Source organism: Pieris brassicae, chromosome 2 (assembly GCF_905147105.1).
Source record: "Pieris brassicae chromosome 2, ilPieBrab1.1, whole genome shotgun sequence".
In the NCBI taxonomy this organism is placed as follows: Eukaryota; Metazoa; Arthropoda; class Insecta; order Lepidoptera; family Pieridae; genus Pieris; species Pieris brassicae.
Genome location: NC_059666.1, coordinates 9165968 through 9183200, shown reverse-complemented (window position 1 = coordinate 9183200; position 17233 = coordinate 9165968). Strand labels below are relative to the sequence as shown.

Sequence of the window (17233 nt, the reverse complement as noted above, 5' to 3'; positions counted from 1 at the left end):
ATATCTGGTTAACCTATGTGTTAGTAAATATTTGTAACAGTTAGTATGTATCAGGAACCCTCTCCGGTAAAGGCCTCCTCCAAGGCTTGCTTTCTCTATCTCGAGCTCTTTGCATCCATTGAGGACCGGAGATTTTTTTTATGTCATCATCCCATCGATCATAAGGTCTGCCTCTGTACCGTTTGCCTGGTGGGCTTCTCCATGTAGTTACTACTTTCGTCCACCTGTGATCTGTAAGGCGTGCTAATAGATCTTAATCTTAACTAATATTTTTAAGATAGCTAGATATAGAAAATTCTGGAATTGCTTGCATAAGATAGATAGTTTAATTCATACTTACTGTTAATTTATTTTGTCGTATATTTTATGGAATTAAATAAACTGTGCTGATATGTGTTTGAGTTTAGACACAATTGGCCAAAATAGCTGCTAGTCACAGATTGATCGGTATAGTTTTTCATGTACATTATGTAAATTGAAATCGAAGAGGCGCGTCCGGACAAGATTACATGAGCAGAGCCGTGCCTAATTGCATTAGCGGAGGATATTGCTGTCTGCAAATTGATAGGCTTTTCGAATAGTGAATTAGGGTATGTGATGTTGACAGATACGTAATACAAAACATTCGTTTCATATAAATCATCAGTTCACTTTAATACATTTAACCAAATAGCTGTCGTAAGAAAAGTAACATCTTGTATGGGAAGACGATAAGCATCTATTGTCGTATACAAATGCTTGATAAAAGTTTTGGAAAGCATTTCCTAAAACCAAGTTATGAACAACTTTGGGGAAACAAAGGAGTGATGTAATTATTAGTTGAGTTTTTCAATAAATAATTTAATGTCAAACCTAGTATATTATTACAATGTGGAGTGGAGGCCCTGGGGCTGCTTAAAGCCTCCAGGGAAGTTAAGTGAGTGATACCGTCCATAGACACTCAATGCCAGAGGACTCGCGAGTGCGTTGCCGGCCTTTTAAGAATTCGTGCCTTTTTTTCGAGGGACTCTTAAGTCCGGAATTTCGTATTAAATTCAACAACAGTCCATAGATCAGGATTGTTATTGTTATTTAAGGCTTTCGATTTTTCGTGCATTTTAATATAAAGCAATAGAAATCATAATTCCAATCAAGTCCATCCTGCTTGTGTTTACGACGAAAAACATATTATGCAAATAATCTAATACTGAAAATTTGCATATTGCTCAATCAGTGAAACGAACCGTAAAAGGTAGGCAAACAGACAATTACGAATAGTATCAAGCAAGCGAGACGAATTGGTTTCAATTGAAGGGATTCTGTGATCCTAATCTCATTTCAAATACTCTCAATCAGTACGATCTTTATCGAATGAGTCAACTTAAAAACGTAATCATTTATAGATATTTTCAAAACAATTCAGGTTGTTTACGTCTATTTTCTGCTGAGTGAGCAACATATCTTTTTTCCTTTTCATAAATCTTATATATATGAAACTAGCTGTACTGTGCGGTTTCCCCTACGTTAAACAGTTAGAGCGTCATGTTAATTGTCAGTGGCCTGGTCTTGCGACATATTTTTTTTTTAATTCCAACCTGTGGCTTCTGAGATTAGCGCGTTCAAACAAAACAACGTCTTTATAATGTTTAGCTTTGAAATAAATACGATTTTTATCTATTTAACTCTCGCTGTGTAGGAAAACATCATGAAGGATGTTCCTGTATAGTACCTGCATGCCTTTACCCAAACAATGGAAGGAGTGTGTCAGACACATAAGACTACAGATACAGAATTTGGAGCTTTCCATTAAAAGTTACGGTAACTAGTTCCTTTTTTTTCACAATAATGTGGTACACAGCAGTTTACCTTCGTAAATGTATATGTGTGCTAGCTCGTAAAATAACATTATATATTATAAACATTACATGTTGACAGTTGAGATTGACATTTGACACTAAAGCGACATTAAGTTTTGTAATAATGTGTTATGAAAGTAGTATAAGCGTGTGTATATAAAATTGATCATAGAATGTTCCCGACATCAACACAAAGGGAATTCCGATTGTCATGGCAACATTGTAACAAAACCGGAAGTATGCATCAGAAAATTCATAAACTTGATGAACCCCTAAGCCTGAATGAATTAGTTTAGTCAAAATATATATTACAGATTATATTTATATAAAATTATTTATTAATTCATAAAATTACAAAATGTGGTATATTTACCCAAATAGGTCACGTATTTATAAACAGTAGCATACCGATTATTCTCTCTCTCTCTTAAAACTACTGTCGAATAATATATGTTCTAATTTCAAATTCCGTTTTCATTTCGTACAGCAATTAAGTCGAGTCTTTAACTAATAAAGTTATGAACTCATTGAGATCATTCAACTTGTTTTGTTCGTTTACACGCAGCTGCAAAGTATGGGGCTTCCAGCTAAACTAAAATATACACATACGAGTGCACTAATGTAAAGAGCAAACAATTTTTATGGTATCAATACAGTAATAAAAAACTAAGACAATATTTATTTATATTGAAATTATAGAACATTTAAAAAAATTAAATAAGAAGGAGGGCAACTGGCGGCCTTATCGAGTGATCTCTTCCTGGCAACCATAGTGAGGAAAAAAAATTCAATAAGATATAGAATTACTTAGACATAAAATGGAAGAAAGCAGTTAGAACATATTTTGACAATGAAAAGGACAATCCCTTACACATGACTATAGTAGTAGTACCCCCAAAAACGGTACAATCTAGTAAAAATACTAATAAATCATATCATTTATTCATTAAATTATACACGTGAACGAAGATAAAAAAAAGCTTTTTAATAGTTTTAGTGGGTATTTACATCACAATGACATCTTAAAGTAATTAATTATAATGATAAATCCAAAAATTTGCACTTCTATTTTATATAAATCATTTTTAAGACGCTCAACTACGAATATATAGGAATTTTAATTGAAATATATATACATATTGGGTAATTTCTTAATAAAATATATGAATAAAATAAGGTCCCACACCACACCAGTGTTGTTATTAAGAAATTTATACTATAACAATAATAACAAAACATTTTGAATAATTACAAAAAATTACTTAATTTAATTATAAAGCACAATTAATGTTTTTGTAACCGTATAATTAAAAAAAGCACAGTACAGTATGTCTACTGTAAATACTGTGAGTGTGTACGCACATCACCGCACCCCTCGGTCACTGACGCCATCGTGTCTTTGGAGACCATAGCTCTGTCAGTACTCTACAATCTATGCTCGGTCTGTACTTTTTATCCAGTACACATCGTGTTGGCGTCCGATGTTGACGCAGTTTGTTTAAAATTATTGTTTATAAGTTGTGATAATTGGATTGTATCGTTTTGCAGGTAATTCTTTTGTTTTATTTTGATAGCCATGTGTATATCTTTTTGGATTATTTCTTTATCAATTATTCAAATTTCGAATTTATTAAGCACTTCAATTTTTATCAACTGATAAAATCGAATACTTTAGATAAAATACAATATAATAAATCGATTATTTACTTAAATCGCGTTCAGTGAATATATTATTCGGTTTTCAAATTTAAAACCTATTTTAACCTATTACTTTTAAGGAATTGATTTTTAAGACGAGCTGTTTTTTTTGCTATAGTGATCTAATACTTTGTAAAACCGGTATTTGTGTAATTAGCACCTCAACATGTGAACCTATATAAAAGGTCATGTATTTTAAATTCAGCATCTGCTAACAGGAAATTCGACATATCTCATCGAAAGAACTAAATTACATTTAATTTGGACGTCATAAATAAAAAGTACAGCTCTTCGATCGATTTTTCTCTTATTTTTAAGATACTGTAAACACACTTAGTATAAACATAAATCTTTCATTATTAAAATAATATCTGATATATATCTAAACCTTTCATATACATTATTAAAACAACATTTAATTCAAATATATAATCAAGTCGATCTAAGGATCGAAAATAATTCTTTTCCAAACATGCAGCTACAATATAATCAATGTTTCCCGTAAATAGGGGCGCCAAATAAAGGGGAGAGTTGTAATAATAAAACTGCTTCCTCCAAAGTTGTCTCTAATATCTGTGACAATTGACCTTTGCAAACGCAACACTTTTTGTTTCATAACCTTCGAGATTTTATCTGCAATCACTTGAGATTGCGATTTTTTGTAGTTTCAATGAATTACACGGGTTTAACTAATACATATATAACTTCTAAGAAGACGTCTTTAGATACGGGTCCTTTTTTGTTATTGCCCTGCCTTGACACTGGCGTAATTTAATATTGTTTATTAAAAATTAAAACAAATTCATGTAATGGAGCCTAGCTTGAATTAATATTAATGCATTTGAATATACATGAAAACAAAAATATATGTATAAAATTGTATGCACAATGCATCGCTAGCCTATTGGTACTGCGTGCATCTTACTATAACAACCGGAGCGTACGTTAAAACCGCAATTTTGTTTCGCTGAAGTGAAAACGTATTAGTGTGTCAATCTTATCGTAAAGACAACTTATCTCCGAAAAGTCTAAGTAGGTTGTTTGGTGAAAATCCAAAAGAATATTATAGAAACTGAAATTAATTGCTTTTGAAGTTATATGTTATATGTATGAAGGTTGACCCTGACTCAGGTACCGTAACATTTCATAGTACTGATATAGTATTAGCGATCACGCAAGGGATGATTCCTATTGATCTAACATTGCACACTTTTCTATTACATACTGTCATGTTATATAATATTAATCCACTTATGTATACAATTACTCACTTGGTTGGTCATCATTTATACAAGTGGCGATGCAAGGTCCGGGACTCAGCTTTATGTATCAGGTTTGTCATCATTTGGTTTTTCTTTCTTATACTGTATAACAAGAATAGTGATACCTAGTGGTTTTTGCGCGACTCTTATCCTAGGTTGTAGGTTCGAACCCCGGCTGTGCGCCAATAGACTTTCTATGTCCACTTTTAATACTCACGCGTACGGTAAAGGATAGCTTCGTGGGAAAACGGGCATGCCGCCTATATAAAAAACTTAAGCCTAGAAACTGGACCGCGTGGCACATAAAGCTGATCACCTATATACTTATAAAACAAATGATCTCGAACCAGGTGCAGAAAGCGTAGTCCCGGACCTAGACCTTGCAGCGGCACTTGTATAAGGCTGATGTGGTACCAAGTAAGTAACTGTGTCCACAATTCTCGTATTTCTTCTATTTTCTTCTACCGTCGACGTAGTCATACCAGAAACCTAAATAGAGGAAGTTTCAAAAATGGAATTTGTGGAATAAGATGTGTCTCCAATGTTGACTAATCCTAAAATACACAACTTTACCCCAAAGGGTATACCGTATACCATTCATTTGTTCATCTAAAAACCATAAAACAAATCAAGTAATTATGATAATTCGTGATTCGTATTGTTGATGGCCAAGGGTTATGCGGTGACGTCTGCCCTCAGCAAAAACATCTGCAAACAGATGCTATTTGACTTAAGCCCATAACTACTAACTGAAAAACTAATACCAATTTACGACATTGAGAATTCTTTTTATTTTAGCTTACTATATATAGTAATCTATTATATATCACAAACATAGCCTACACCTGTAATATGTAAAGACGCAAAATTTTAAAGATGCATATAAACTTTAAAATATTTTTTTTAATATACTAAATTAATAATTTACTAATTAATATTTTGCATTAAATCACTTTTAATATTTAATAAGCTATGGACATTATATTTGTTTAAGATAAAATTATCAATTTAGATAAATAACGACCGTAACTTTAAATTGATATTATGATTATCTAGACTATAAGTCTAGATAATAACAACAATAAATTACCATTCATATAATAAGTTAGTAGTATGTAACTCTACTAGATTTTACTAGGCGTATGTAGAACAGGATTTAATAACTGTTAGCCGTATCAGAAACATGAGCTGCGCTCGGATAATCTGTCTTACCAACAGAATCTAGGACAATCCTCAGACATGTTCACGCAATGCGCCTAATTCAGTCTTGCAACGTTTTGCTCCCAATGAACCTATATATGTGTTTCTCAACCTTTAGTTTTCCATGCCCCACCTGGGGGTTCCTAAAATTATTACGTAACTTAAATTATAGAATTGAGGAAGGAATTACTAGGATATTGTTAACGAAATAAATTGTAAGTAAATTTTTAAATAGCTCCCCTCAACAAGCAAATTGCCCCCTGTGGGGCGTGGGCCCATGTAGGGAAACACTGCTAGAAATCATAGCATCGACATATTCCATTGATTAAAGCTTTAACAAAATAAGTATATTACATTATTTACCGACAGACCGAGGTGACTTTGATATTATTTTTAGCCTGTAGTAGCAATACCTACTCTTCGCAATAGATGACGTTAATGGACATATCTCCATATATACAAAATATGGCGGTGAAATGATGCCGCCATTTTTTAAATCGATTTATTATGTCTATAAATAAAATTTCACCGTTAAATATGTTCCTAAGCGCCATAGCTCGAAGATGGCTAGACCAATTCTAGTTTTTTTTTCTTGTACTCTGAGGAAGGTCTTAATACCGAGGCTTATATCCAGGAAATGTGAACAGGGTATGGGGAAGCATAGCAAAATTATCCATATATTAGTCTGTAGCTACTAAAAAGTAGGCTAATTAAAAAAAAACATTGAGGCGGGGCCTAGTGTATTTTTTTATCTGTTAACTTTATATGGCAATCTCTCATTATCTACGATTCTAAAGAATGATGAAAAGCGCTGGAAATATAGAATTGTGTAAATAATATAATGATATATTGTTTAGCTTTATACTTCTTGGATCAAATCGTGGCAAGACTAAGGCGCATTCAGCATTTGTAGAAGAAGTTTAGAAAGAAGTTTTTTGGTTTTTTCTAAGTTATTTCTAAAACATGAGTCATCATAAAAACCTGACGTCTGATAAACGTGGAATTCCCTCGGTCTTTTCAGGATCTATATAATTATATATATGTGTAAGACTATTTAATTTTACCAAGTTTGTACTTTCAAAAATAAAATCAGTAATTTCAGTTCATCAAGTCCCGTTATCTTGAGCAGGGATTAACTTCGAGACTCAATCGATAAATAACAAAGGAAAGTCGATAACATAATTGCAATATCAATTGATAACTTTCTTTGTGTGAGTATTAATTCACATACAAGAATCAGAAAATACGTACTGGTATATTTTTTAAAGAACAATAATTCGTCATTCAACGTCAACGTTAGTACATATATATACGGTATCACTTAACTTTATACATATATTAAAAAAGAAAAGGTAATATCAATTAAAAACACAATATAGTCTGAGGTTACTGATGTTGTAGCGCCATCTTTTACTCATTATAAAAGTATAAAGTGTGATTAGTAGGTTGGTATAAGTCCTAGATAAGTAATTAAGTTAGGTTAATTAACTCACACTAGGCAACAACCTGTAGGTATTGTGTTGCGCCTGTCCATATCCTAACTTCCGGTAGCGACGCTCCCCTTTTTACGAGTATATTGCTAATGGCATTGCACGCCATTTTAGTCTACACGTCTGCTCTATACACGATTTGTATATTTAACATTGTTATTACGAATTTTTTGTAATTAAATATAAAACGTGTTCTCGCCTTCCATCGTTTATTATAGTCGCTTCTGGCCGTAACATAGCGGGTTTCTTTATAAAAAAATAATTTTCGAATAGTTATTACAGCCTTCTCTAATAATATGTCGTAATGAGCCAAGCCCGTAGGACATTATAACCCTCTACTACTTACTACAGGGCCTTATTTAAAACGGGGACTAATGCTGGAGAACAACATAAATCTTCAAGACCAGGCCAACAATATTTTTACCTTTAGATGTCGTAAAGGAGACGATTAGAATTTAGTTTAACCTATCATATACTTGTGAGGTTTACTAATTCTTTCATATAATGTATGTATTTCGTTATTTCTACAGTTACTTATATAAAACATACAAGGACAAAAATGTAGCACATACACATACACATATGTGACAATCGTAATTTGGTGCACAGAAGGAATACTTAGTGCTTGATCTCGATTCTGAATCTGAATCTTTAGTCAAACAAATACAGAAACTCGGATAAAAAATAACGCATATTTAAAGTCATATTGACAATAACTCTATTGTTTTAATTATTACAATGACATTTCAAAATCGGATAATACAAAAATAATGGCGCTTTGTTAGAGCTAAAGCTTATCGTGGGTTGTCGGTACAATGACCACCACACAACCTTATCATTGCCAAGGTTATTTACATAACTAATTTTACATAAATTGTATATGTTATGTCCGACTCGTTATGTAATGTGTGGATGTTAAAAGTTATCGTTTTGCTTATAGGAAAATCTCTAGTTAAAAAAAGTCCATTTCCATTACTAAGTTAAAGTTCCATTATATAATTGATTAGAGGCTTCAGTAAAGTATGTTAATGATAAAATGTTCATAATCGTTGCGTTCATTGTTATTGGTCCAACGAACGGAATAATATTGATTTAATTATTTCCTATTTGTACAGTATCTTGAAACAATCCAAAGAAGCGATCGATCTTTTAGTTTTTCGTATTTTATTTACTAAATAATAATTATTTATTGAACTAGAGAATCACAGATCTATTGGGTTTAAGATTAGTTAATGTTAGATTAGGTTAAATATCCCAGGGTTGAGAGCCTTAGCGAACCCAGAGCCCTCGTGAAAAGCAGCCTAAGCTTAACCAAACTTAACCCAGCACCACAGTCCCCATGTGAAATCCAAGAACCGGGCTGATCGCGTGCGTAAGCGCTTTAAATTTTTTTTAATGAAAAACTTTCTCAGTAGACTATAAAATATTTACGATTTAGATTTCTATATTCTACCAGTTCTTGGTAGCAATGAACTTCTAAAGTCAACACGTCATAAAATGGAGTGTTATTTTCCAGATGTGCAAGCTTCACACTGACATCATCTCTTTAAACGTGATTGCCTAAATCCTTTGTAAAATTAACTGCAAGGAACGCGATACAACTTTGTTTAGAGTACCTTAAAAATATTAATGATAAAATCAATTTGATGTTATGTGATATGTGTTGTTGAATTGTTTACTTTGTATTTGGAAGAAAGATATTATTTAAGATAAACCGTGACCGCGCACACTGAAAAGTACGCGAAACGTCGGAAAAAAATTAAAATTTAGAATTATGTATAATAACTATAAGTTTTAAAGATAATACATAGCTTTAATCCGTTCAAAAAGTGTTTTTCTTAATGTGTAAAAGCTATTTTAACAAAAGACAATACTAAGATATTATTTACCAATATATTAAAACTTGACGATATTTATATTTCTTTAACTAGGTACCTATCTGAAAATAAAATTATGCAGATAAATAAATTCTTATTTGCTAAAAGCTTAGTAAAATAACAATCAAAAATTATTAAGAAATTTAAATAATACAAAACCAAACTATTTAAATAGAAGAAGAAACATATTCTCCGCATTATAATTGTAACAACATAGATATAATGACATCACTGTCATGGCTCAAACAAATTAATCACCCAGAAGTTAACTGCCGTCTATTGCAAGTGGAAGGTGATGAGACTTTTTAAGATTGTCTTTTTAATCTAGGAGAGTTTTTAAATCGTCTTTATTATTACGACATTATAATTATTAATATGACATTTGCCTATTTTAATATTGTCCGGCTTTTTTATTTAATGAATATGAATGTACATTTTTGCTAATAATCTACATATTTATCTCTCCTAATGATCAGTCGCCTCAATAGTGAAAAGCATAAACAATTTTACCGCCCAACGAAAACACATCCGGTTTGAATCGAAGTTTCAATCATCGCAGTGCAAAGACCTTGTGTTTGACATGAAAGCCAAATAAACGCGTCCAATAGACAGTTATATTCTATTGTTGAATCTTCTTAATCTTTATAAATTTTTAGTATATCAAATGCTAAAAAAGATCATCAAACTTCACTCTTGGGTTAATTTAATTTCATTAATTTGTTGTATATTTCCTGCGATTATGATCAAAATAAAATATCATTTTTTTAATGTAAGTAATAAATCTAGTTGCTCTAAATTAATAAATAAAACTTTTTAATACAGAAACATGATTGTGATAAAATGCATATAACGCCACACAGAGGCCCCTTGGTCAAATACTTAGTATATTTACCCAGTTCCCAAATCAATGCGGCTTTTTTATACTATTGTTTTTTTTTGACTCATGGATTAAATTATGATTAATTAAAATACATCGGAAAATGCTTCCCGTTGCACAATATTTTTTAATATATACGAAACTGTTTGTGTGCAATAAATGTAGATAAATAAATTGGTTATTTATATTAAAGAATGTGTACAAGTACAAACACAAAGAGTACAAATTTATAACTAAGCGCCTTTGTGGCTGAGCTGACGTAGGGGCGACGTAGGAGCGGACCTGGTAGTCCTTGGGATCAGACCCCAGTCATACAAAACTTTTTCTCTCAATGATGGACGTTGGTACAAATGTTATAAAGTAGTGTAAGCCAAGCAATGAAACGTTTTAGAAAAGTCGTAAACACTCAGTTCTATATGAACTGACTAAAAATAGCATACATATTGATATGTGTAGCTAGTGGTTATCATGATGTGATAAATAGTACTTGAAAACTTGACATTAACAATTACATTGCGCTCCGTAAAGCGGAATGAAGTCACGTTGTAATTTGTCTAACAAAAAATCCATGCTTTTTACATTGGCGCTCCCATTTTGAATACGTTTGAATAACGCGGTAACAATGACCTCAGTGACTTAACAATGTACTGCAATTATAAATGGTATGCGCCGGCGAATTTATATATAATAAAAAGTATTTTTTCATCTCTTCATTTCCATCGAAGACTCATGTAGTTAAACCATTAAATTTACCAAGTTATTGCAACGATTTACAGTTTAACTGTTAAGTCTATCTCGGAGCGAGCTCTACAACACTTTGCTTTCTGAAATATTGGAAATAATATATAGTATATTGCAATGAACACGTTATAAATATGCTTGAGAAGGCTTTTGGTAGACTCTTATGCAGTGACAGCGTACGACAGTGGCATGATATATTTTATTTTCTAAGTTTTTAATTATGTTTTATCTTTTTAATGAGAATAAACTTATATATATCTGCTCCTCATACCGATAGCCATTGCATATGATGTTTTATTCTAAGCGAATCGTTTCGATTTTGTTTTATAAAATTGCAATTACCTTGAAGGAAAACCTTAAATTGAAATCGTTATCACTGTTTATAAACTAACTGACATTTTTAAATTATTAATGTAATTATATTCTAGATTACAAAGAAATGTATTTTTGAATCTCGCATTGTTCTTAATTAGACAAGATTGTGAAAGCTGTATCAAGTTATAAGTGTTCGCCCCGATGGCAGGGCCTAAAGCACAAAGCTTGTTGAAGGCTTTTGTTCTATTTCGGTGACTATTCAAACAGAATTCGCATTTTGGCGCATCTTACGTCAAAATTAACCTAAATTTTTCCGTATACGTACATCCGGTTTTCAGAATTGTTTATGGTACAAAATGATGATAGATACCATCAAAGCTCTTTATGGATCTTAGCTGTCAACAGTATTCGCGATCACAACCTATTTCGGGTCTTTAGGCACGAAGATTTACAGGTCCGCAATGCAGCCTCTCACCACCAGACAATTCCTTTTGCCACTTTGGGGCATTCGTTTTCACAAATTCCTTGCACTTTTAAAACCACTAGGAAATGCTAAGTCGATATATCGGGCTCTACTCATAAGGAGTATCCTCCCTGCTACTCAGAGAGCTAGCTGAGCCTACTATAACACTCCTACGCATAAAACAGAAATGTATTGGTAACCAATTTATGCGTATGCTCCTTGTGTAGGAGAATGCTTACAATCTCTTCTTCAAATAGACACTAGGTCGAATGTTTTAAACGAGTTTGATGCTTATGAATTAATTCAGAAATATTTTTCATAACTAACTCCAGAGTATTCAAAAAATATTTTCATAAAGCACTTTAAATCGTAAACTTTTAGTTTGGAAAATAGGTTTACCGAATCCGCAAAAAATTCAACATTAAACTTTCACAGAAGTTTAAGTGCCTTAGTTATTAATAATTGCATTTCCTCTACAAAATAAGCATAAAATTACAAGTAGTGTTAATCACTCTCTTGCTAACTGTAGATTAAATATATTATACTATTCAGAATATCATACCATTCGCAAAATATTCAGTGTGCTGAGTAAACATTTCCAAGAAAGCCTCAAATACAAATATTGGCCTAGACATCCCATTGTTTGCTCACACTCTAGACATTTAGTGTTGACAGGATTTACGAAGAAAGCTTTGGATTTAACGGATATAAAAGGAATATATGGATTAATTGTGGGAATACTTTCTTTATATTTAAAGTTAATTAAATAGCAATGAATTAAGATTTGCTTATAGCGCTCAAGTTTAAATGAATTACGAATCAATTCATTCAGCTTTTTTTTTTAAACTGGGGCTTTCGTGGGCTAAATCCCCACCAACCAAAAGCTAAGTCACGAGCAACTGCCCTAGGTAGGATATGGCAATAGCATAGCATTCTTCTTCTTAAATGCTTAAAGGTTTTTCATCTGCAAAACAACTTGGCGACGTGACCTACTGACGCCTATATTTTGTATGAAAATGCTCACATGACCAACCTCAGCTATTGTTACTCTCATACAACTATATTACCTTGCATAATGTACGTGACATGCTTTTTTGGTTAAGGTTGAAACTTCCAATAGTGATACTGATAACGATCCCGATCTCAATAAGGAGTTTTTGTTCGCTCAATCACAAGGATAAGCGGATATTAAGAAAACAATCTACTACTATACATACATATAAAAAAGTGCTATACAAAAGCTCCCGATAGTACCAATTAGACTGGTTAGTGAAGTGCCTACGCGGCAAAATTTGCCTTAATAATAGGGGTTATCAGCTATCGCATTGTAATGATGGCTAAGCATTTCTTGAAACACTTGCAATATGCAGTAACCCACTTACAAAACGATTTACTCGGATCCGACAATCGCAGTATGCCATATGGATTCAAGCCAACGCTTTATACGATATAGGACAGTTAAACTGTGCTAAAGCTTTTACGAGAGCTTATCTTTATAATTCATGCGTTGTTAATATTTATCTTATCAAGGTTGGTTTAATACATATTTACAAAACACGCCCTTACACAGATTTTAAGCGTAACTCAGAGAGCGAGTAAAATAAAAATATTATCAATAAACTTTAAAAAAATATCGTGGAACGAGCGGCATTTCGGTCACGAGTGATTACTTCCAGGCAACCCGTTCTATAATGAGTTAAGTGAGTGATAAATCCTTGCCGGGCTATTCGTTGAGCGAGAAAAGCACCAGTTCTGAGGTCACCGGTACTAATTACCACACGCCAGCTCAAATCTTTAATTAGCGCCTGTGCACTTGAACCCTACGCCCCAAGAGTCTCAACTCCACAGGGAACAAAATCGAAGTTGGATTAAAGACTTCTTATATTTGAGCCGTTTAGTATTTTCCGTCTGTTCTGCGGCCGCCCCAGCTTTGTTGCTGATCCGAGGGAATTTAGACGGGGCACACGTGTTCACACAAGTAGCATACCAAAGCCCGTCCCATCTTTTTTTAATTATTAATAAATTCAAAGAAACTATTATAAAATGAACTGAGAAAGTTTGTGAAAATCTTTACTTAAAAAAACCAGTCTTTGTTATATTGAAATAGTAACACTATTTCTCGCGATACATTGATTGTTAGTATATTTTTGTTTACTCGTATTAGATCAGAAGATAAGGATAAATCTCCGAATTGTAGGTATACTCCTTCGTCTTGAAGCAGTTTATGGTCAAAAACTATTTTCAAAATACAAGTTATTCTATTGGAAAGCTTACACTCGTTGTTTGTCAAATCTACAACTTTTTTTTGTGTACCACCCACATCCCATATACAAATTATCAGTTAAATGTATTGGCAGAGAGTTTCTTGCCAATTCTTAATCCATTCTACGTTCTAAATTCTAGAGTTATTTAACGTTTATTGATGTACATAAATAAGTGTATATATACAGGGATAAATATATTTAAAAAAAATATATGGTGTGTAATAAGTAGAGAGAGAGACACAAATAGAGTGGTACATAATTGTAAGTTCAAAATGGTACGTCATAGCGGCATTCCTTGTATAATTAGCGGTCTCCGGTCGGCAGACCGTTGGTTTCTGATAAAAATAAGCTCATTTATATACAATGGACAGACTGCTTGACGCCTGTAAATGCATTGAAGCTTTATCCACTGTAGGCCTCATGAGTCATTGACCATTGCCATTTAAACTATATAAGAGAATTATCGTTAAAAAACTTATTGATAAACTTAGACATGGAACATTACGATCTTGCCTAACTTAAGAATAATAAGTAATTTAACATAAGAAATAGTTCAATAATACAGTCTATTAAAGGGAGGACACTGTTCTTGTATTTTGTATTTCACTAATTCAAATGGTTTTGTCCTTTTCAATCTTCTGACTAGGCCCATGGTGTCGTTGAATAATCTCGACATTCACGTCATGGTGGAGCCTTTATTCGTGGGCTCCAGCATTTTTTTTAAATATTGTGGCGACGTCTACTACAATGAGGTCGTGATTATCCAATAAAAATGATTAAAAAAAATTAATCAACGCGCTGGCTCCGCGACCCAAAATGTGTCTTGAAAAGTATTTTTTTTATTCCGTTATAGAACAGTCTTTAAAACACGAATCTTGAATATTCATTATACTCATATGAAGTAACTCCTACGCAACGATTTGAATAAGTTTCTATAATGTTGTAACTGCCTTGTATCATTCATCATGAATTTTTTTAATGAAAAAAAAATATAAACAATTCGTTGCTTCGGTAGCTCCTGAGGGTCAAAAGTACATAATAATAATTGATTCAACTGAGTACAGATGTCAAATTGCTTTTAAATGGCCAAGTTAAAGTTTAATGGATACACGTCGCTCATAAATCTAGCTGCACGATAATAGTTTAATAATAGTCGGTTAACTGCAGGCAATCTTTTCAATTAGTTCAATTGCTCAAAACTACGTACGATGAATATAAACTAGGAGAGAGGCTGTTTGAATCTCATTAGCGTTTCTCAAAGGAATTAAGTCCTCTATTCGTTTTATTTGACTTTACGGTTATGTCGGGATTATTAGGTTAAATCGCTATTATATAGTGAAATATTTTCCTCTTATCTGTGTAACGTTATCAAAGGTTATGATAAACATCCTGCAATTAGAGGAATGTATATATTTATTTATTTATGTTATGATCGCCAATTCTGCTTCTGCTTTACAATCTATACAATATTCTTTTGCCTGGATAAAACAACAGACACTATAAAAGAAGCCAAACAAAGGTCGTGAATATTCTGGGGATGAAACCAATAAGCCTCACGTAGTGGGTATTTTTATATCTTAGTTAATAGCTCTGGAGAGAACTAAAAAATGCCCTGTACTTTTTTCATCTGTTCGAATAATGTATGTATTGTTTCAGATCATGACTTAGCTGCCTAATATGGAGAAAGAAACTGTTAATTTCACCAACACCCAAACTGGGGCTTCAGCTGAAGTTAACATTGAAAATACGTCCAGTATAGTGGTAGTTGATATAAAAATAGAAAATGAGGAACTAAAAGAAGAAACTAAAAATGAAAGTGGTGTTATAGTTGAAGTGTTTGAAGACAAAGACTCAGTTTCTAAAGAGAACTCTTTTATTGAGAATGGTTTGTGTGAAACAATAGACGATGCACGATCTTTAGGTGACCTAGATAGTTTAGCGGCAGGGGACGAATTAGTGCTTGGCGCAGCGGGCAGTGACAGCGGAGTAGAAGGATGCGGCCGAGCGTTGAGCAGTGGCGGAGGATCTCGGTCTTGTGCATCAAGTGTAGTTTCCTGCGGCTCAGGTTGTGGTTCAGAGAGTTCTTCGGTCGCAGGGGCACCTCCAAGACCAAGAAAACGTGTCAATGTGACAGTTACAGAGCCAAAGAGAAGTTCTCCGATAACATCTACTCCTCGCCCGACAACGGCTCCTAGAGGACCAAATCTAGCCACTCGTGAACGTGCCCGAAGCAGAGAGAAACCGATACCGCCCGAGAAACCTCGGCCGTTGACTCCAAAGCCTAAAATTAGACCGACTACAGATCTTCCAAATCTTGTCAGAGAGAGCCCCGCATTACGTGCCAAACAAACCAAAACTTCCGCCGCTAGATGTAGAACGCCAAATTCACCTCAGACTGAAGAAAAGAAATGGCCAACTAACGGTCAGAGGCTGGCCACTGTGTCAGATGCAGGAGCCACTCGTGTGGCGGCTGATAAATATGGAACCTTGCCGAGAAGGCGGAGGGAAGATCAAGAGATGTCGCCGAAACATGACAGTAGCCCCCCAGCATCTAGACGTCCCACTGTCACGCGTTCAGCGTCCTCGAGAACAGCCACAAAGACGCGAGTTAAAATTTACGCCGAAAAGACATCACAAACTGTTTTGTTGGGTTCCGATATTGAATCCGCTTTTGGTGGCGTCGTTCCCAATATTGAAAGGTTATTTCCTTATTCTTATTAATTTTTATTTAAAGCATAGATATAACAGTATAAATATACATTTTCATCAATAACGTAACTTTGATTGTAATTGCAAAAAACAGCGGAAGTGATTGAAGTCCAACCACCTATCCTTATTAACTTAGTAAAATTATTCAACCTTAATTTATTTGGTTTCAGCAGAATAGAAGTGAATCGTTGTCATCGTGGAGTGCAAGCAAGTGCAAGAGACACCGAGACAACACGACTTGCAGCAGCCAAGGCCGCAGCAGAGGCCGCTGCAGTCGAGGAAAGAGAGCGCAGGTTACACGCAGAATCCCAGTTGGCTGCCGAACGGACTGCAAGATTGGCTGCCATCGCAGAGCTTGAGAGAAATTCGTTGCGGCTTTTGGAACTGGCCGGCGCAGGTAATAATTAAGAAATTTTTCATATAATAAGTTTCCGTACTGTTAAAATACTGAATTAAATATATTTATATATAATCTATTATAATATCTCCTATAACATCGCTA

General features: G+C 33.7%; 1 protein-coding gene across 5 annotated transcripts in view; it reads left to right on the top strand.

The window, feature by feature from the left end:
- Positions 1-17233, top strand: part of LOC123719223 — a 47506-nt gene that overhangs the window by 20034 nt on the left and 10239 nt on the right. For 3 of the 5 annotated variants that reach the window (XM_045676163.1, XM_045676167.1, XM_045676168.1), the window contains exons 1-3: positions 3285-3383; positions 15679-16721; positions 16905-17128. In XM_045676163.1, the coding sequence (XP_045532119.1) occupies positions 15700-16721; positions 16905-17128 (1246 nt within the window). In that variant the 5' untranslated portion in view covers positions 3285-3383; positions 15679-15699. Of the gene's footprint in view, positions 1-3284; positions 3384-15678; positions 16722-16904; positions 17129-17233 lie in introns of those variants that run through there. The other 2 variants (XM_045676164.1, XM_045676166.1) reach the window with 1 other exon arrangement.